The 21309-nt window shown below is 42.5% G+C and overlaps 1 protein-coding gene across 2 annotated transcripts in view; it reads left to right on the forward strand.

The window, feature by feature from the left end:
- Positions 1 to 11058: 11058 nt before the first annotated feature.
- CNMD (chondromodulin) overlaps positions 11059 to 21309 on the forward strand; it is a 43044-nt gene continuing 32793 nt past the window's right edge. Inside the window, exons 1-2 of one of the 2 annotated variants that reach the window (XM_079983635.1) lie at positions 11059 to 11219; positions 14191 to 14331. In XM_079983635.1, the coding sequence (XP_079839761.1) occupies positions 11145 to 11219; positions 14191 to 14331 (216 nt within the window). In that variant the 5' untranslated portion in view covers positions 11059 to 11144. The remainder of the gene's footprint in view (positions 11220 to 14190; positions 14332 to 21309) is intronic. The other variant, XM_079983636.1, reaches the window with a different exon arrangement.

Genomic DNA, 21309 nt, shown 5'->3' on the forward strand with positions numbered 1-21309 from the left:
GGGTGGCTAACACCCCAGAGGACAGGATCACACTTCAAAACGACCTTGACAGATTAGAGAAGTGGGCCAAAACAAACAAGATGAATTTTAACAGGGAGAAATGTAAAGTATTGCACTTGGGCAAAAAAAATCAGAGGCACAAATACAAGATGGGTGACAGCTGGCTTGAGAGCAGTACATGTGAAAAGGATCTAGGAGTCTTGGTTGACCACAAACTTGACATGAGCCAACAGTGTGATGCGGCAGCTAAAAAAGCCAATGCAATTCTGGGCTGCATCAATAGGAGTATAGCATCTAGATCAAGGGAAGTAATAGTGCCACTGTATTCTGCTCTGGTCAGACCTCACCTGGAGTACTGTGTCCAGTTCTGGGCACCACAGTTCAAGAAGGACACTGACAAACTGGAACGTGTCCAGAGGAGGGCAACCAAAATGGTCAAAGGCCTGGAAACGATGCCTTATGAGGAACGGCTAAGGGAGCTGGGCATGTTTAGCCTGGAGAAGAGGAGGTTAAGGGGTGATATGATAGCCATGTTCAAATATATAAAAGGATGTCACATAGAGGAGAGAGAAAGGTTGTTTTCTGCTGCTCCAGAGAAGCGGACACGGAGCAATGGTTCCAAACTACAAGAAAGAAGATTCCACCTAAACATTAGGAAGAACTTCCTGACAGTAAGAGCTGTTTGACAGTGGAATTTGCTGCCAAGGAGTGTGGTGGAGTCTCCTTCTTTGGAGGTCTTTAAACAGAGGCTTGACAACCATATGTCAGGAGTGCTCTGATGGTGTTTCCTGCTTGGCAGGGGGTTGGACTCGATGGCCCTTGTGGTCTCTTCCAACTCTATGATTCTATGTTCCTCTTTGCTGTGCAGCCCAGCCACACCTCTTCCTCTTAAACACCTACTCCCCAAAGTCCCCTCTTTAGCAGAGTTTACCCAAGAGAGGTTACCAGATCAGAGGAAGTAGGCTAATTCTCGCATTGGTGGTATTCTACCTGAACCATGAGATTAAAAGGAGTGCTCTGCATTTAATGATTAACAGAGAAGGTGACAGGCACTCCAATTTTCTTTTATATATATATATATATAATATTTATTAATAGTTTTTTAAAAAAATTATAACATAATAAACGAAACATACAAAAAACATCACATTTCATAACATATTTTCTTATCCTTTTTGGACTTCCTCACATCTCCCTCTCCTACGTTCCAAAATATAAAAATTAATTCAGCAATTTATCACCTTATCCCCACCTTATCTAATTTTCCAATGTTATATCTTAAATTTTAGATATATTCATTTGACTTTTTAAAACTTTTTAGTTTAGCCTAATCATTATCTAAAAATTGATTTTTTCCTAAATTTAGCTTATCTTCATAGTTCAGTTTATCTAATTCAATGGTGCCAAGTTGTTTGTGATCAAGCATCCTCCTTAACATTCATACAGTTTACAATATTTTTGCAAATAGTCCTTAAATTTCTTCCAATCTTCTTCCACCGTCTCCTCTCCCAGGTCTCGAATTCTGCCAGTCATCTCAGCCAGTTCCATATAGTCTATCAGTTGCATCTGCCATTCTTCCAGTGTGGGTAGATCTTGGGTTTTCCAATGCTTCGCAACGAGTATCCTTGCTGCTATTGTTGCATACATAAAAAATGTTCGGTCATTCCTTAGCACCCTCTGGTCAACGATGCCCAAAAGGAAGGCCTCTGGTTTCTTAGGGAAGGTATACTTAAATACCTTTTTCAGCTCATTGTATATCATTTCCCAGAAGGCCTTAACCCTAGGGCAAGTCCACCAGAGGTGAAAGAACGTTCCTTCACTTTCCCTGCATTTCCAACACTTATTATCAGACAAGTGGTATATTTTTGCAAGTTTGACTGGGGTCATGTACCATCTATATATCATTTTCATTACATTTTCTTTCAAAGCATTACATGCAGTGAAATTCAGCCCAATGGTCCATAACTTTTCCCAGTCCTCAAACATAATATTATACCCAATGTCCTGTGCCCACTTTATCATAGCCGATTTAACCATTTCATCTTGTGTGTTCCATTTTAACAGCAAGTTATACATTCTTGAGAGTACCTTAGTCTTAGGTTCTAACAGTTCCGTTTCTAACTTCGATTTTTCCACCTGGAATCCTAACTTTTTATCAAGTTTAAAAACTTCTTTAATCTGAGCATAATGTAACCAATCTCGCACTTTGTCTTTCATCTTCTCCTGACTCTGCAATTTCCAATTATCTCCATCTTTTTCTAATATTTCCCAATACTTTGGCCATTTGGCCTCCATATTGAGTCTTTTCCGGGCCTTAGCTTCCAATGGTGAAAGCCACCTTGGAGTTTTGTTTTCCAATAAGTCTTTGTATTTTGTCCAGACATTAAACACTGCTTTTCTGACAATATGGTTCTTGAAATTCTTATTGATCTTAACCTTGTCATACCATAAATATGCATGCCAACCAAACGCATTGTCAAAACCTTCCAGATCTAGTACATCAGTGTCTTCGAGAAGCAGCCAATCTTTCAACCAGCAAAAAGCTGCTGATTCATAGTACAGCCTTAAGTCTGGCAGGGCAAAGCCCCCTCTTTCTTTCGCATCAGTTAATATCTTAAACTTAATTCTGGGCTTTTTCAGGCACTCCAATTTTCCACTAATGAAATCCAGATTCTGTGACCTACATAAATTGCACAAATAGAGCAATATGCATAATTTGATATTTTTCTTATGTACAGGAGGGTATGTAATGCTCCAAAACTCTACTTTATGACCACTGGAAACTTACTCACAGAAGGAGCCATAGCTCCGTAGCAGAACATACAGTATACTTTGCACCAAGAAGGTTCCAATGTCAGTCCCTGATATCTCCAGTGAGAGGTGTCTGTAGTAAATAAAGTCGGAAGAGACCTCTCTGCCTGAGACCTTGGCAGAGTAGAAAAAAGGAGATGAGTAGAGTGTGCAATACACAGCTAGATGGGCAAATGATTGGATCAAGTAGAAGGTATCTCCCAGTCCTCCTGGATTTCACATCCTGTTTGGCTTTTGTGATTCACCAGTTGCCCTGCATACACTTCAAAGTATTATCTTTGCAGACCCTCCAAGTGTCCCTATTTTCCAGGGACGTCCCTGATTTAGAGAAGCTGTCCCAGTTTCTGATTTGATCCCAGAATGTCCCACTTTTTCTTGGGACATCCCTATTTTCATGGGTGAAATGTTGGAGGGTATGGTGTTATACAACTTCTGAGCTGTCTGAAGGCAATCATGTATAGGGAATGGTTTTTTAATTTTTGTTTTTATATCTGTTGGAAGCTGCCCAGAGTTGCTGGAGCAATCCAGCAAGATGTGTGGGGTATAAATAGTAAAATTACCATTATGGAATGAGATGTCCCTATTTTCATGGGACATGGAGGGTATGTCTTTGTGGTCAAGGCATAAGGACTTGAAAGTTGGTGCTGATTTTTAAAATGTAGGCTGAGATGCTCAGGAAGCTGATATTTCCACTAAATATAACATTTTGCATCTTCTTGCTTCATTTGTGTACAGTCATGGAACATACATTGCACCCTGATCAAAGCTTCGAATTCTCGCATTTGTTAGAACAGACCTTGACTGCATCCACACTTCCCCTTCTGGGGATAGTAAATAGCTTGCTAATGAAGAAGATCAGAAGACCTATCATTAGAAATGAGCTACAACAGGAACCCTCCATCTCGGGACAAGCCAATTAGAGAGTCACACAGCATGCCTTGCTTCTGTTCTAATGAACTGTGATTGCATTTGTTTTCAGCAACATCTGTGCTTATTAAGAGTTATTGAGTATTTGATTACTAATAACAGAAATGAACAGAAAAGCCAGCCTCTGTTTAGGAAAAGAGGGAACTAAAAGGTAGTCTTGGTGTTTTCTCCTTTAACAATATGAAGGCCTGAGAACACTGGAGTTCAATTTAATTGTGGATGACTTGATCTTTTTTTAGAACATAAAAAATCTGTAGTGGTCCTGGCAGTGATGGCTTCTGAAGATATTAGAAAGGACAAAGACTTGCACATTTGTGGAAAAAGGGGTTGATCAGCCAATTAAGAGAAAGAGAATGCAGAAGGCCCATGGCTGAATAGGATTCATCACTTTAGGGGCTGAAGCTTAATTTTTGCAAATTTCTTCAGTGAGGGGTCTTCAAAATATGTTTTTGGGTGTGAGGGATTCAAATTTGCTTTTTTTTTTTTTACTGAACAACATTGAGCTTGGTAAATCTATGTTTGATTAAAAAGCACATAAACTGCTCTCAGAAAACCAAATAATTTTAATTTTCCCTTCTGAAAATATCAGGTGATGTTACAAAAAATAGTTTCTCTGCATACAATATTACCTGGTACTCATAAAACAACATTAGAAAGTAACAACATCAGTTAATAAGAAATTTAAACAACGTTTCATCAAGCCTTGCTTTGATTTGTTTTTGGACATCAGCCTCTAACCTGCTTCCTGGCCTCTGATGTAGCCCTCATGCTTCTCATGTGTAGACACACTGGCTGCTGCTTCTGTGACTTGTTTCACATACCTCTCCATAGACTGAGCATGACAGGGCCACTGGGGAACTTGCATGGGCTCACCAATGAACTACTTCAATTCCACTGCAGTAAGTTTACATGTCAAAGGAGATTCATATACCCCATCAGACCAGTCTATCAGCTCCAGCAGGGACAAAGCACTGGGGGTGATGGAAGGTGTCTTCCTCAGATGTAGAGAAAGATCTCCCAGTCTGTCATCATCTCCACCCCTCAAGTTAACAACCTTTTGGATGCCAGTTCTCCTCACTGTCGTCTGAGCACAAGAGTGTCTGGATTATCATTTCACTGAATGCAGCACTGAGTGCTGAATGGTTGGCAAAACAGCATCCACCACAGCCTTCTTTTGCAATATAACTTGCCACAGCTGAAACAAGATATGGTGTGGGCCTTCCACCCGAGTGTTTTGCTTTGATATTGAACCAACAGGGGTAGTACATGCAAACAATGTATTCCACTATCAGTCTTAAGTTGTTTAGCTGTTTGCTATCATTCACCACCTTGAATGCCTCACTGGGCCAATTTCAAATCCATGGGAAGTTTCCTGTCCTTACGGCCTGTGTGATCTGATACCCATATGCTTGATCAGTAGACAGATCCTTTATGGCATTGCCACTCAGTGAAGCAAGAGGCTCTCCAATTAAGAGCTTGGTGAATTATCAGTTTCAAGATCTGTAGCTGCGTCTAGCATCTTTCCAATGTTACCTGTTGGTGGGGAGGGCACAAAGTAACCAGATCGGCTTATGACCAAGCCCGACCTCTACTGATCGTATGGCTCCACCCAGAGTTAACATTTGCAGAATCACCTCCAATGGCCTGTAGGCAATTATCAATGCCCTTATTCATGAAATCTACAAGATTATTTGCAATAACGTCAGCTGGTTTTTCTCTCTTTGAGCCTTTCTCTAGAGTTAAGAGGTCCACCTGGCTCAGTGCACACAGAATAATGCTGTTCTGATATTATGGATGGTCGTCAAAGAAGAAGCCATCAACTTCACCATTCTGGCAAAGATCATTAAAGTCCTGATCCAGGGGTTTAATAACCTTTTCTTCAGTTACAAGTCTCTTGCCTTCTTCAGTGATCAAGCCAGCATCCATAAAGAGAGCTGTGGCAACGTGTCAGGCTGCCAGGCAAGGCTTCCCCCTCTCTGTAGATAACAGCACAAAGCAAAAGTAGTCTTTTGGCAGCAACAAAGAGGTTTATTAAACACAGCACAAACATTCAATGTCCATTCTCATCGTGCAGGTGCTCCCAACTGAGTTCCTCCTACTTCCCTCTAGTTACTTCCGTCTTCCCATCTCCTCACCACATGATCCCTTCACCACTGAGCCTTCTGAGAGGCTGCCCTATCCAGACGCCTGGCTCTCGGGCTCATGGGCTGCACACTTTCTAGTGAGGGACATTCAACCAGCTCTCTCTCTTCCCATTCCTCTCTCCTTGGTTGCTCTTCTCCCAGCTCAGCCGAACTGTCAGTTCCCGAACTGTGTCCTTCTGCGAACCATTGCTCCAGGTCCATGCTATCCTCCTGCTCCAGAGGAGCTTCAGGATCAGGCTCTTGTGCAAAGGGAGAGGGGGGCTCCCACCATTCTTCCTCAGAGCAATACCCTTCAGTCTGATTCCTGACATAGCAGCTATAGCACACAGGCCAATACCACATCTGGTGCTCTGCACAGCAACATTATGTATTTCTATTGTGATTGTCTTTTTCTTAGAAGTGGAATGCGTTCTTGGTTTCCTAATGTCAGTTCCATCATTTCCATCTTGGGCATCAGCTATTTGTTCCTTATTTTCATCAGCACATAAAATTATTTCATTTGATGGCATTGAAGCACCCTGCTTACTTCCGTCTCTGCTTACATTCAGAAAGCTGCCTTCTCTTGTCTTCTTGATGCTTCTGCCTTTTTACTTTTCTGTTACACTCAGGCAGGTCCGGCAAGCTAATCTGATGTGGTCCAACAGAAGTAGTCTTCTCTCTCTGGCCTTCAGTGAAAGCAAGTTCCTCGTGTGTGTGTGTGTGTGTGTGTGTGTTTGCAATATGCAATTTAATATAAAATATGTATAATATATACCTATAAAAATAGTATTAGTATATAATATAACTGCAAGTACAGTGGTACCTTGGGTTACAGACGCTTCAGGTAGAGACTCCGTTAACCCAGAAATAGGACCTCGGGTTAAGAACTTTGCTTCAGGATGAGAACAGAAATTGTGCTGCGGCAGCAGCAGGAGGCCCCATTAGCTAAAGTGGTGCTTCAGGTTAAGAACAGTTTCAGGTTAAGAACGGACCTCCGGAACAAATTAAGTTATTAACCTGAGGTACCACTGTACTTGGCAATCATTTCTAATGATTTTAATGCAATTTTACATCATTTTTTTCACAAAAAAATAATATGGCAAGTTTAAAATTATTAGAAATTCCACAAAAATGTTTACAAGTCAGGTTTTTTGGTGGTACTGCAACCAATAAGTTACCGTATTTTTTGCACCATAACACTCACTTTTTTCCTCCTAAAAAGTAAGGGGAAATGTCTGTGCGTGTTATGGAGGGAATGCCTACGGGTGGCATGCCTACGGATTTTCCTCCTCTAAAAACTACGTGCGTGTTATGGTCGGGTGCATGTTATAGAGCGAAAAATACGGTAATTTTCCTCTCAATTCTTCAAATGGCATTAACTTTAATTTTTTATCTACTTCCGATAACAGGTCTTTATATGTCACCCAATCACTTCCTATATTTTTCTTTTTTACTGCGAAGGCTTCTGGAATCAGCACAATGAACTGTTTCAAAAGGACTGGAGTAAATTTATATTATATATGAAAGTACATTGTAAACATCTGAAAACATTTGTAGGTTTGAGTTGAAATGTTTTGTAATGAGAATATAAGGAACTGATTTACATTTAATGTGGAGAAATACAAAAATAAGAGAGAAGGTAAAAATAGTGGTTATAGAAATGCTAAGAATAAAGTAATGATGTATGGAAGTCAGAAAAAGAGGTGGGGGGTCGATGCTCTGTTAGAGCAATGCTTGGATTTATTGAATTATGTATTGAAACTGTGATTATGATAAAATTGAAAATGCAATAAAAAAAATTTTAAAAAAATAAAAAGTCAGGTTTTTTATGTAGTTATTTACCAACCAAAACTAAATTATATTAATTGAACAAAAATACTTTGAATTCCCAAGTCAAGTTATAACTTTTTTACACATCTCAATTTTGGAATTTTATAGTTGAAAAATTCAACATGCCCTAATGGCTGAAAAACTATGCCCCCCCCCAATCCAGAATACATGTTTTTAAAAGTGGAAATCATACGCCTAGGGTATTTCAAGATGGAGTCTCTTTAATAATAACAGCAAAGGAAAGGAGAACTTGTGGCAGCCCTGGGCAGAAAGGAACCAGGTATCTTTTGCAATATTAATCTTTCATTTAATTTTTACAAGAGATGCATAATAGATAAGATGAAATATTTTATTAGACCAACTTCTGAAGTGCTAAAAGCTTTAAAGGTGAAGAGAGAGGCATAGGTGTCTGCAGGAATTTATTTTTCCACTGAGGGGGGGCAGTAAAGTAAAGAATTTATGGTGGAGAGAGAGAGAGAGAGAGAGAGAGAGAGAGAGAGAGAGAGAGAGAAGAATAGTGCCAGTGCACATTGCCTCATTTCTCAGATTCTACAAATTCTAGAAATGTACTCTCTTTGTTAGATCAAAGCATGGTTCCTTGGTGGATGCCTGTGGAGAGATCCAGGATTCACATCCTTCATCTAGTTATGAGTGCAGCTATACTACACTGCTGGAATGCGGGTGGCGCTGTGGTCTAAACCACTGAGCCTAGGACGCAAGTAGGAGTTGGGATGAGGCTGCTCTGAAAGGCAGTGTGAAGCCTCCCTTCCCAGCTGAGGGATCCCCGCCCCCTCCTGCTTGCACGCAAGTAGGAATGGGACTGGAGCTGCTCCGATGGGAAGGGAGGCATTGCGCTGCCCGAGCCACCGCTCTCGGCCCTCCTTCTCCACCTTCCATGCCTGACTACTGCATACCACTTCCCCACCACCGCCCAGGCTCATGGAGAAAGGAGATAGAAGCCTCGGAGGAAGGGGAAATGTGGCGGTTGAGGTCAAGGCAATAGCCGCCCTTTTGCCACTGCCATTGCTGCAGCATCAACGTCCTGAACATGTAGTATTTATTTATATACTTAATTAAAGTGTCCCCAGATTCATTGAAAAAAATCTGGTAACCTTAACTTAGTCTTGCTGGCCACATGACCCAGAAAAACTGTCTGCGGATAAATGTTGGCTCCCTCAGCCAGTAAAGCAAGATGAGCACCGCAACCCCAGAGTCGTTCACAACTGGACTTAACTGTCAGGGATCCTTTACCTTTTTTTATACTACACTGACACCACACGTTCTACAGGCCCAGAATTCTCTAAAGGCACCAGTATGTTCACAATTTCTCTCTCTCTTTCTATATATATATATATAGTTTTAAAAGATTGCAAAAATGCTCTGGGCTTTGGAAGGAAGGTGTGGTGGGGATTCCAGAGCTGCACTGATCCTCTTGAATGCTCTTGCTCACCCCAGAAGAGAAAAATGCATGCTTACAGAGCAGCAAAAAAGCTATGAATGTTACCATCAATTTTATTTATGTGTCTTTTCATAGGTGTTGAAAAATATTACACAATACAAAAAGCCGTAAACAGTCTACAACATGTCAACAGTTAAAATTCAGACTAAGACATCAAAATATTAATGACAATCCATGGGAACATTTCAAAGCCACACGAGGCAACTTCCTTACCTGAGGTGCAGTGTTGAAACTGTCTCTACTCCTATTAAAATATCACCTCTCTCTTTGTCTTCTGGGGCTTGGAAGAATTACTTCACACACACATGCTCTGCCATTTTCCTGACTCCAGAAGAATTCCCTGCCTTGCAACAGAGGCAACCTGAGAGCACAGTCCCAACCCTGATGGAGAGGGCTGGGGAAGCAGAGAGGGTTGCAAGGAGTTCCCTTTCTGACAGCCTCTGTTAGCAGAGCAGAAGTGATGGGGAAGACTGTTGTGGGAGAGGTCCCTGCTTTGCTCTGGTGGAAAGCCCCAATGGCTTTGTGGATCCCCCAATGAATAGAATAGCATTAGGGTTTTGTTTTTTGTTTTTCCCTGCTGCATCACACTGTTGACTCATGTTAAGCTTGTGGTCCACCAAGACCCCTAGATCCTTTTCGCATGTACTGCTAGTAAGCCAGGTGTCCCCCATCCTATATTTGTGCATCTGGTTCTTCCTGCCTAAGTGCAGAACCTGACATTTGTCCTTACTGAAATTCATTCTGTTAGTTTGGGCCCAGTTCTCCAAACTGTTAAGGTCATTTTGAATTCTGATTCTGTCTTCTATGGAAATAGCTACCCCTCACAGTTTGGTGTCATCTGCACATTTGATGAGCATCCCCTCAATTCCTTCGTGGGTTAAAGCCTCAGCGCCTAGGGCTTGCCGATTGAAAGGTCGGCGGTTCGAATCCCTGCAGCGGGGTGCGCTCCCGCTGCTCGGTCCCAGCGCCTGCCAACCTAGCAGTTCGAAAGCACCCCTGGGTGCAAGTAGATAAATAGGGACCGCTTACCAGCGGGAAGGTAAACGGCGTTTCCGTGTGCGGCTCTGGCTCTGGCTCTGGCCAGAGCAGCGATGTCACGCTGGCCACGTGACCCGGAAGTGTCTCCGGACAGTGCTGGCCCCTGGCCTCTTAAGTGAGATGGGCGCACAACCCCAGAGTCTGTCAAGATTGGCCCGTACGGGCAGGGGTACCTTTACCTTTACCTTTAATCATTTATACAGATGTTAAACAACAATGGGCCCAGGACAAAGAGAACCCTGTCACTTGTCACTTTTTTCCAGGATGACGAGGAACCATTAATGAACACGCTTTGGGTTCTGTCAGTCAACGAGTAACAATTCCACCTACCAGTTACCCTGTTCAACCCACATTTTACTATTTTGACAAAGTCCCCCAAGCCAGAATATCATGGCCTCCACCTTTCCATCTTCAACTGCACCTATTTAGAAGAGCTTTTTCGCATTCTGCACAGTGTTATGCAACTTATCTAAAAATCTGCCAAATATAGAAGAGTGCTTCTGAGCATAGACAGAGTTCCTTTCTCCTGGCCAATTAAAGAGCAAGGCTCCGCGTGTTTTGATAACCCCCCGCCCTCCTCCTGCTTTTTTTTCCTGGGAATTGCAGCGGAGCCCCCTACCGTACCTCCCTCGACACAGTTTTGGAACAATGGCGCACGTTATTCTTTTTCGGAAACTTTCACAGCTCTTGCTTATGAGACCAGGCATTTGCGTGTGGCACAGCTGGATTCAACAGGCTGGAGAGGTGTTTTTTTTTTAAAGTTGAGTTTAGAAACCAAAAAACACCCCAAGCGCACCTTTTCAACCCTCTGGAAACGACCCCCCCCGGCTCCTCCGCCGCGCGCCCGCCTTGCCCGATGCGCCGCCTCCCTGCGCGTCGGTGCTGTCTAGGCTCCCGCAGGAGCCGCAGGCAGAGCCGCCCGAGACGGAGCTGGCAGCCGACGTTCCACGGAAAGGATGGCCGAGAAGCTGGAGAAGGTGCCCATCGCACTGGCCGAGCCGGATGACGGGGAGCCCGCCCGGATGCCCCCCGTGAGTACGGCCCGCAGCACCCCGAGCTGCCCCCCCGCGCCCCTTTTCCCAGCCACTTTTCTGCCCCCCTTTGCTGGCGGAAACTTTTTTGCAAAACAAAAAAGGAAGTGCTACTTCTACCTTACAGATGGAGCTCTGTCTAACGATTTCGGAGGGATCTGGGGGAATTGCTGCGGACTCACAAATAATGCAGGGGACGGGGGACGGGACGAGACTTTCTTTCCCAGAAAGAGAAAGCCAACTGTTCTCCCTCCCCTCGCAAAGGAGCTGGGGATCTTTCCTCAGAAGACTCACACAATGGCAAAAACAGACAGGGGGTCCCTTCTGCTTTTTGGGGAAAAGGGAAGGAGGATCACTCACTCAGGAACCCTATTCACTTCTTCTTCCTCTTTCTACGTCCCCCCCCCCTCCATTTTGGCACTCCATTCCAGGCACCCCCCTCACGCGTGTGGCTTGAGACATCTTGGAGAGAGGCGCTTGATGTGTGTGCTCTGCAGTTCTTGTGCAAAGTGCCTCGGCTAAGGTACTTTTGGCCTGCCCCCCACCCCCAGCATGTGCAGAGCACCTCAAAGTGAGCATATGCAGAGGGCAGGTTCCCACTCCCCCCCCCAAAAAAAAAGACCAATGCAAATCAGAAAAAATACCTGACTCACACATCTTTTTATGGCTTTGCAGTTGGCTGATTGGGCAACTGGCCAGGCGGAAGAAAGTCTGGTTTTAGTTGGAACCTCTCTGACACAGCTAGGACCTCTGCTCCAAATACTATAGCAAGCTTGGGTCTGTGCCCAGAGGCCCACCAGCATCAAAATACAAGATCCAGACAGAAGGGTGATTCACTAATTCACAGCATTCCCAGGACCCACACGCACACCTCCCAAATGATGGTGTTGCACCTACATTCCACCCTGTGGGATTCAGATCTCTCCCCCTACCCCCATGGCCCCATGGACCTTCAGCTGGACGTCAGGATCAAAGCACAGGGATGTGGGGAACCAGCAGCCACTAGCAGAAAAGAAAAGAACACATTGGAAAAGCTGATTTGGGTCAAGGTGCTGGAAAACCTGGAACAGGGTCTGATCTAGCAAGGGATCTATTCAGAACTTAGTTTTCTTGATCATTGTGAATCATTTCTCTATTTATTATTTTTATACTATCCCTTATCCAGAAGCATCTGAGAGCAGCACACAAAAACACATTTAGAAAACCCATGCAATCAAGCAGTTCAGCAAAGGACTAAAAGGAGCCAAATCTAACCTAAGTCCTCCATGAAATGCCCACATGAAAAAGATGGATCTTTAATTGCCTTCCAGAGGCCTCATTTTGCAAAGTGTCACTGTGCAAAGTGCATCAGGACATTGGCAAAATCTTGAACTGAGACCCATAGTGAGTAGGCAGCCAGTACAACTCTGGAAGGATAGATGTTCCCACAGCAGTGGGGTGAAGCTCCACTCCATGGTCTGCCAATGACCCCCTGCTTTACATGCTGCTTCTTCACCCAGTGTTGCAGCCAGAGCCATCTTCCATGGCAGTCCCACAAGAGAGCATCACAGAAGTCCAAGCTGACATGTTACAAACAATCTGTGCCAGGTGCCTGTGACATTCAGGCAGCCAACATTCCACAGAACCACCTCAACAGCCAGGAAGGGTCTGTGCCAGGGAAGGAGCCCATTTCCCTGCATACCTGAGCATAGACATATAGCTCTTTAGTCAGTAGCTCTTTAGGAAGGAAACAGGCTACCAGGAAAAATGGCTGCCAGAGACAGGATTTGGTACTTCTTCAAATATTGTAACAGAAGGTGCTGCTTGTCTCTCTCCCCGCCCCCCCACACCCTCCCCCCAGCACACAGTTGCCCCTTTGTGAAGCTGCTACTTCCAGATTAATATGCTCAAGATTGTACTGCACAACAGATTGCCTAGAAAGAATGGAGGGTCTGGCCCAAGGCCATGTCGTAAATTCACAGCTGAGGTGGGATTTGAATCAGATATTTGAGGCATGAAATACATGGTACTTGAATGTCAGCCCATTGTGGCAAACGCCAGAACACGCCAGTGCCTCTTTTCCCTTGGCATACAGTGGTACCTCAGGTAATTTGTTCTGGAGGTCCGTTCTTAACCTGAAACTGTTCTTAACCTGAGGTACCACTTTAGCTAATGGTGCGATTTCTGTCTCATCCTGAAGCAAAGTTCTTAACCCGAGGTACTATTGCTGGGTTAGCAGAGTCTGCAACCTGAAGCGTCTGTAACCTGAAGCATCTGTAGCCCGAGGTACCACTGTATTGACTTGTCATCTCTACTTGGAAGCAGAAAGGCCAGTGCACATGAGAAGTTGCCATCCTGGCAAGTGTTTGGGGTTTACTCTGGGGGGGGGGGGGCACAAGTATGTCATTTCTTATATTAAGATGTTTGGAAGTGGAGCATTTCCCTTACAGGAGGGCTGGTAGGTGGAAATCTGGACAATAGGTAGGTTTGCACCTGCCTGTCTCCCCATTAATGTAGGGGTGTCCACATGATGTCCTCCACATCCCAATGTTGTCCTGGACTTTCCCCCTCTAAATGAGGAGTTTTTCAACCTTAGGAAGTCTGAAATGGCCAGAATTGAACCCAAACCCCTCCCCCACTAATGGACAGGCAGGCATGCAGGCACAAATCCACATTTTGCTCCAGTGTGGACAAGCCTTTGATCTCTCCCTATCCTCCTGGATGTGAGCCTCTGCCCTCTTTCTTTTCTCTCAGTCTTGTGTAGACATGCATGTGCACACCCCAAATTCAAAATACCCCCTTCCTTGACTGCTTGGTACTTTTGTTGTAATTTTTAAGAGGGTTGAATGGAATTGTTCCTCACTCAGTTTCTGAGCAAAGACTTTGTGTGCCCCGTGTGAACCTCTGTGGCTTCACTGCAGATCAGGTGCTCGTCCTCCAAATGGCCTCTGCCTCTCTGATTCAAGTCACTTTGCTTCCCACCCTGCTGCAGGCATACTCAGCTGTGATGGCAAAACCCTCCAGTACAAGGCGGCTGCTCAGGATTGGAGCCATGGTGCTTATTGGCGGAGCCATCCTCCTACTCTTTGGGGCCATGGGAGCCTTTTACTATTGGAAGGTGACTGACAAAGAGGTGAGAAGTGAGGGATTTGTTTGGATTTTGTTTGGATCAGATACATTGGGCTCAGGGCTACATCTGACTGGGCCATGAATGAAAGTTAACCATATTCACCAACAGTTTCTGAAGCAGACCCCTAAGCTGCTCTCCTCACAGTGCCCCAAACCATTCCCGGAAATAAGGACTGTGTGCAGGAGACCCCTGGTATTTTAAACAAGGCCAGGTCTTGGACTGTACTCTGTGTGCTTCCAGGATCCATTTTAGGGGCCAGGATCCATAAAGCTGAACTACAAAATGTGATGCTGGTACCTTTTGATGTGTGAAGAAAATGCAAAACAAGCAGCAGTTGTGGAACCAGACCCTGCACTGGAAATTGTCTGTTATCCTTCATTCTTCAAGTGAATAAACTTGTTGATAATCAGGGGGTAGCAGGGGTGCCAACTTGAATGAAAAAATATTGTGGGGGCCCATGTAAGCCCTGCAGAATCAGTCACATGACACAGTGCATGCACACCATTTGAATGGAATTCTCATAAACTTTGGGGGACTCAGCCCCCTCAAATATTTTATTGTGGGGGCCAAAGCCCCCAGGGCTGCTATGGAGGGTAGGCCGAATGGAACACTTGGGTCTATTGTCACCATCTGGTAGCTGTGGCAAATGTGTTGCACTGGGTGGCTTCTTTAGCGTGTCTTCTAGGGAGCCTTATTTAAAGGCAAAGGACTCCTGACAGTTCAGTCCAGTTGCAGACGACTCTGGGGTTGCGGTGCTCATCTCGCTTTACAGGCCGAGGGAGCCAGCGTTTGTCCGCAGACAGTTTTCTGGGTCATGTTGCGCAACAAAACACCGAAACCAATGCAGCGCATGAAAAAGCCATTTACCTTCCCGCCAGAGTGGTACCTATTTATCTACTTGCACTTTGATGTGCTTTCGTACTTCTAAGTTGGCAGAAGCTTGGATGGAGCAGCAGTAGCTCACCCCGTCATGGGGATTCGAACCACCAACCTTCTGATCAGCAAGCCCAAGAGGCTCAGTAGTTTAGACCACAGCACCACCCGCATCCCTTGAGCCTTATTTAGTGTGCCTCTAATTCACAACAGAATTCAACAAGTGTTTCTGTGGCATATAAGGCAGATCTTGTGCTTTAATTATTAGTCTACAGCAATGTGTTGTGGACGAAGCTGCAGCTTTAAAACTCCAGATCCAAATGTTTCCGTTTTGAACACAGAGACATCCTTTATTCTGTCAGGTTTCATTTACAATTCAGCCAGCAAAGTTTCAATAAGAAACACAAACTGCCTTAGCATTTCTTCTTGAGAGTTTGCCAAGGTCTTCAGATATTTTATTTCCTCTCATTCTGGCATGGAGATTTCTTCTCTGCTGCTCTTTTACAGCCATAGCAGGATAGAAGGTGCTACTAGGAATAAAATAAATAATATATCTGCATGCAGCAGATACAATCCAAGCACAATTGCTCACAATTCCTCACAGGGTCCCCTTTCTCCATTCTAGGCCTGGCTTTCCACATGAAAGTAAGTAGGATCTCTAGAAATGTTTGGATTGTTGACTTTAATTTTGTATATTTTGGTTAAAAGAAAAATACTAGGTATAATATAATTTCTTGGATGCCTTGATCCAAATTTGGGAAAAATACTTTTTAGTAAGTGAGCCCCAGCAGAGATTTAAAATCGGAAAATATGCAGCCAAGTAAAGTGTGGAAATGTTTTTTTTGTTGTTTAGTCGTTTAGTCGTGTCCGACTCTTCGTGACCCCATGGACCAGAGCACGCCAGGCACTTCTGTCTTCCACTGCCTCCCGCAGTTTGGTCAAACTCATGCTGGTAGCTTCAAGAACACTATCCAATCATCTCATCCTCTGTTGTCCCCTTCTCCTTGTGCCCTCCATCTTTCCCAACATCAGGGTCTTTTCCAGGGAGTCTTCTCTTCTCATGAGGTGGCCAAAGTATTGGAGCTTCAGCTTCAGGATCTGTCCTTCCAGTGAGCATTCAGGGCTGATTTCCTTAAGAATGGAGAGGTTTGATCTTCTTGCAGTCCATGGGACTCTCCTCCAGCACCATATTTCAAAAGCCTCAATTCTTCGGCGATCAGCCTTCTTTATGGTCCATATGTGGAAATATGGGCTGTTAAAACTTTAAAACGTCCCCTTCTAAGTTGCCCACCTCCCATGTTCCCCACTTCCCTTAGCAAACAAAGAGACCATACATTTGGTAAGTTAAAATGGTTTACTTACAGCTCTTCAGAGGTCCATGCGGCATCAAGAAAATACAGGAACTTTAGCTTAAGTTCCAAAGTTGTGAATTTCTAAATATGTATAGAAACACAAAGAAGGCTTGCTTAAGCCACACAGCCTAAGCTTGGAGCATCCAGCTTTGACCTCCTTACTGGTAGGTTTCACATGATGGGAGAAAGAGAGCAAAGTGTTTGGTAGTCCTTCTTCCCAAGGTGAGGGGGAATGACCTAGCTAAGCCTGGAAGGACAGCTTACTCTATGGTCTTAACCCCTTCATGCAAGAATAGAGCTAAACATGTTGGTTGTATGAGGCTGATTTATCCCACGTGGATAACTGGATGAAATGGCAAAAGAACTTTGTCCAGTTCTGGCACCACAGTTCAAGAAGGACACTGACAAACTGGAATGTGTCCAGAGGAGGGCAACCAAAATGGTCAAACCAAAATCTTTCAACCAGCAGAAAGCTGCTGATTCATAATAAAGTTTGAAGTCCGGCAGGGCAAAAAAACCCCTTTCCTTTACATCAGTTAAAATCTTAAATTTTATTCTTGGCTTTTTGCCCTGCCAGACAATGATTCTATGATTCTATTTAAATGTCAGGATATATGTGTGGATGGGATTGCTGCCTGGGCTCTTTTTTTTTTTTTTTAAGAATAATTTTTTATTAACCGACCAATCACATCAAATCAAACCAAATTACATAAATTCCAAATTACACAGCCGAATTTTAATTTTTTTATAAAGATATTTATTAAAATTTTCAATTTAATACAAAAAGAAAAAACAACAGACAAAAAAGTGAAAATACACAATTAATACAAACAAAACAAAACAAATATACTTCCCATTTCTTATTTCCATTACCTTGTATCCCGGACCTCCTCTCACCTCCCCCTTTTGTATTCCAATTCAGATTCTTAATTCAGCAAATCCTTATTATAACTTAATATAACTTATTTTAGCTTGTTGTTCAACCTTTACATTACAGCTGGTAACCATTTAATTTCTGTCCAACATCATTCTAACATTCATTAATTTTGCAGTATTTCTGTAAATAGTCTTTAAATTTTCTCCAATCCTCTTCCGCCGACTCTTCTCCCTGGTCTCGGATTCTGCCAGTCATGTCTGCCAATCCCATGTAATCGATCAGCTTCATCTGCCATTCCTCCAGAGTGGGTAAATCTTGTGTCTTCCAATATTTTGCGATAATAATTCTTGCTGCAGTTGTTGCGTACATAAAAAAAGTTCTGTCCTTCTTTAGTACCAATTGGCCAACCATGCCCAGGAGAAAGGCCTCTGGTTTTTTGTGAAAAGTGCACTTAAGCACTTTCTTAATCTCATTATAAATCATTTCCCAGAAGGCCTTAATCTTTGGGCAGGTCCACCAAAGGTGGAAGAAGGTACCTTCAGTCTCTTTACATTTCCAACATTTGTTATCGGGCAAATGATAAATTTTTGCAAGCTTGACTGGGGTCATGTACCACCTATAAATCATTTTCATAATCTTCTCTCGTAAGGCATTACATGCCGTAAATTTCAAACCGGTGGTCCATAACTGTTCCCAGTCAGCAAACATAATGTTGTGTCCAACATCCTGTGCCCACTTAATCATAACCGACTTATACATCTTTGACAAAACCTTAGTTTTGGGTTCTAGCAGTTCTGTTTCTAGTTTCGATTTTTCCACCTGGAATCCAATTTTCTTGTCCAGTTTGTAAGCCTCCATTATTTGATAATAATGAAGCCAATCTCGTACTTTACTTTTTAGTTTCTCAAAACTCTGCAATTTCAATTTGTCTCCCTCTTGTTCCAAAATCTCACAATATTTTGGCCATTTGGACTCCATATTAAGTCTTTTGAAAGCTTTAGCTTCCATTGGTGACAACCACCTTGGTGTTTTATTTTCCAATAAGTCTTTGTATCTTATCCACACATTAAACAATGCTTTCCTGACAATATGATTTTTAAATGCTTTATGTACCTTGACCTTGTTGTACCACAAATATGCATGCCACCCGAAGGCATTATTAAAACCTTCCAAATCCAAAATGTCTGTGTTCTCAAGAAGCAGCCAATCTTTCAACCAGCAGAAAGCTGCTGATTCATAATAAAGTTTGAAGTCCGGCAGGGCAAACCCCCCCCCCCTTTCCTTTACATCAGTTAAAATCTTAAATTTTATTCTGGGCTTTTTGCCCTGCCAGACAAATCTAGAAATATTTTTCTGCCACTTCTTGAAACAATCCGTCTTGTCCACAATTTGCAATGTTTGAAACAAAAACAACATTCTAGGCAATACATTCATTTTTATAACTGCAATTCGACCCAACAAGGAAAGCTTCAAATTTGACCATATTTCTAAATCTCCTTTCACTTCTGACTAGCATTTTTCTTAATTACCTTTGAATAAGTTCACATTTTTCGCTGTCATCTTAATCCCCAAATATTTCACTTTCTTAACCACAGTCAAACCAGTCTCGTTCTGAAACCTTTCTTTTTCAATTGATGTTAAATTTTTCTCTAAAACTTTAGTTTTTGACTTGTTCAGTTTAAATCCTGCCACTTGACCAAATGCGTTAAGTCTAAAACCCTTTTCGTACTAGATTCTGGCTCCTGTAATGTCAAAACTAAGTCATCTGCAAATGCTCTCAACTTGTACTGTTTGGCTCCGACCTGTATCCCTTTAACCAACTGGTCTTTCCTAATCATGTTCAGCAAAACCTCCAAGACCGATATAAAAAGCAATGGGGAAATTGGGCACCCCTGTCGTGTCCCTTTTTCTATCTTAAATTCATCCGTAACCACATTATTTACAATTAATTTTGCTTTCTGTTCAGAATAAATTGCACCTATACCATTTTCAAACCCTTGCCCTACCCCCATCCCCTGTAAATTCTTTTTCATAAAACTCCAAAAGATATTATCAAAGGCTTTCTCCGCATCCACAAATATAAAAACTGCTTTCGTATTTATATTCACTTCTAATTTTTCCAAAATGTCAATTATATTCCTCAAATTATCAAACAAATGCCTTCCTGGGAGAAAGCCCGCTTGGTCTTTATGAATCTCTTCCATCAATACTTTTTTCAATCTTTTAGCCAAGATATCAGCAAAAATTTTGTAATCCACATTTAATAAGGATATGGGGCGGTAGTTCTTAAGTTGAGTCTTTTCAGTCTCTGTTTTCGGTATAAGCGTAATGTATGCTTCTTTCCACGACTCTGGCGCCCTTTTCCCTTCCAAAATCTCATTGCAGACTTCCTTCAAAGGTTGTATTAAATACTCCTTCAAAGATTTGTAGTACCTGGAGGTCAGCCCATCCGGTCCTGGAGACTTGCCCAGTTGCATGCTTTGAATGGCACCTTCTATTTCCTGTTCTGAAATTTTGTGGTTCAACATCAATTTACTTTCTTGTGAAATTTTTTGTAATCCATTTGCCTTTAAAAAACATTCTATGTCTATATCTTTCTGTGGCCCTTGTGAATATAGTTGTTTAAAGTACCTTTGAAAGCAATTTCTGATCTCAGTTGGGTTATGCATGTTCTTCCCTTCCACCTCTAGATTTGTAATGGTGTTTAATTTTTGTCTTTTTCACATTTGCCAAGCCAAAAGTTTCCCACACTTATTTGCCGCTTCAAAAGTCTTTTGTCTCATTTGTTTAATCTTCCATTCTATTTCTTGATTCATCAGTTCCATATATTGTGTTTGATATAATTTTATTTCTCTCATAATCTCTTGTGACTTTGGTTTTACTCTCAATTTCTTTTCCCCTTCTTTTATTTTCTCTAAAATTTTATCTTTCTTCTCATTTTGGCTCTTCTTCTTTATTGCATTCTGTTGAATCAGGAACCCTCTCATAACAGCTTTACTTGCGTCCCAAATTATTCTTTTTTCAACTTCAGTATTCATGTTTATTTCAAAATAAACTTCTTCATCTCTGAATAAGGTGTCAGTCATCCTCCATCTAAAAGAGCCAGTTGTTATTTGTTTCATCTCCATCCTTACGGCGTTATGATCGGAGCAGGTTTTTGGGCAGATTTCCACTTTCTTTATCTTTGGTGCCATCCCTCTAGTTATCCATATTTGGTCAATTCTGGTCCATGTCATTTTGGCTTCAGAAAAGAAGGTTCCCTCTCTTCCCAAAGGGTTCTTTACTCTCCAAATGTCCACCAAATCCATATTGTCAGTCATTTCAAAAAAGGTTTTAGGTAGTCTACCATCGTTGGTGAGTACCTGTTTTTGTGCTTTGTCCATATTCGTAGATACCACTCCATTCATATCTCCCATCAAAATTAAATTGTAATCCAAATGTTCTAATAAAGTCTCATGCAACTTCCTAAAAAATTCAGATTTTCCCTCGTTCGGAGCATAAATACCAACTACCAATTTTTTTTCTCCTTGATGTTGAATTTCAACTGCCAAATATCTTCCTTGTTCATCTTTTAAAATTAATTTCGGTAAGAATCTCTCCTTTACATATATCACAACTCCTCTTTTTTTAACTTTGTCCGATGAAATAAACTCTTGTCCCAATCTCTTATTAATAAGTAATTTCCTGTGTTGCCTCATTACATGTGTTTCTTGCAAGCAAATCAAATCCAATTGCTCTTTTTTCAATATATGAAACACACTTCTTCTCTTTCGAGGGGAATTCAGTCCATTACAATTCCAACTTAGGAGTTGCAGAGCCATGATGGGATTACTTCGTTTCACCTCCCACTGCTCCAAGTAGTTGCTCTTCTTCTGTCGG

Source organism: Podarcis cretensis (assembly GCF_951804945.1).
Source record: "Podarcis cretensis genome assembly, chromosome: 7".
Taxonomy (NCBI): domain Eukaryota; kingdom Metazoa; phylum Chordata; class Lepidosauria; order Squamata; family Lacertidae; genus Podarcis; species Podarcis cretensis.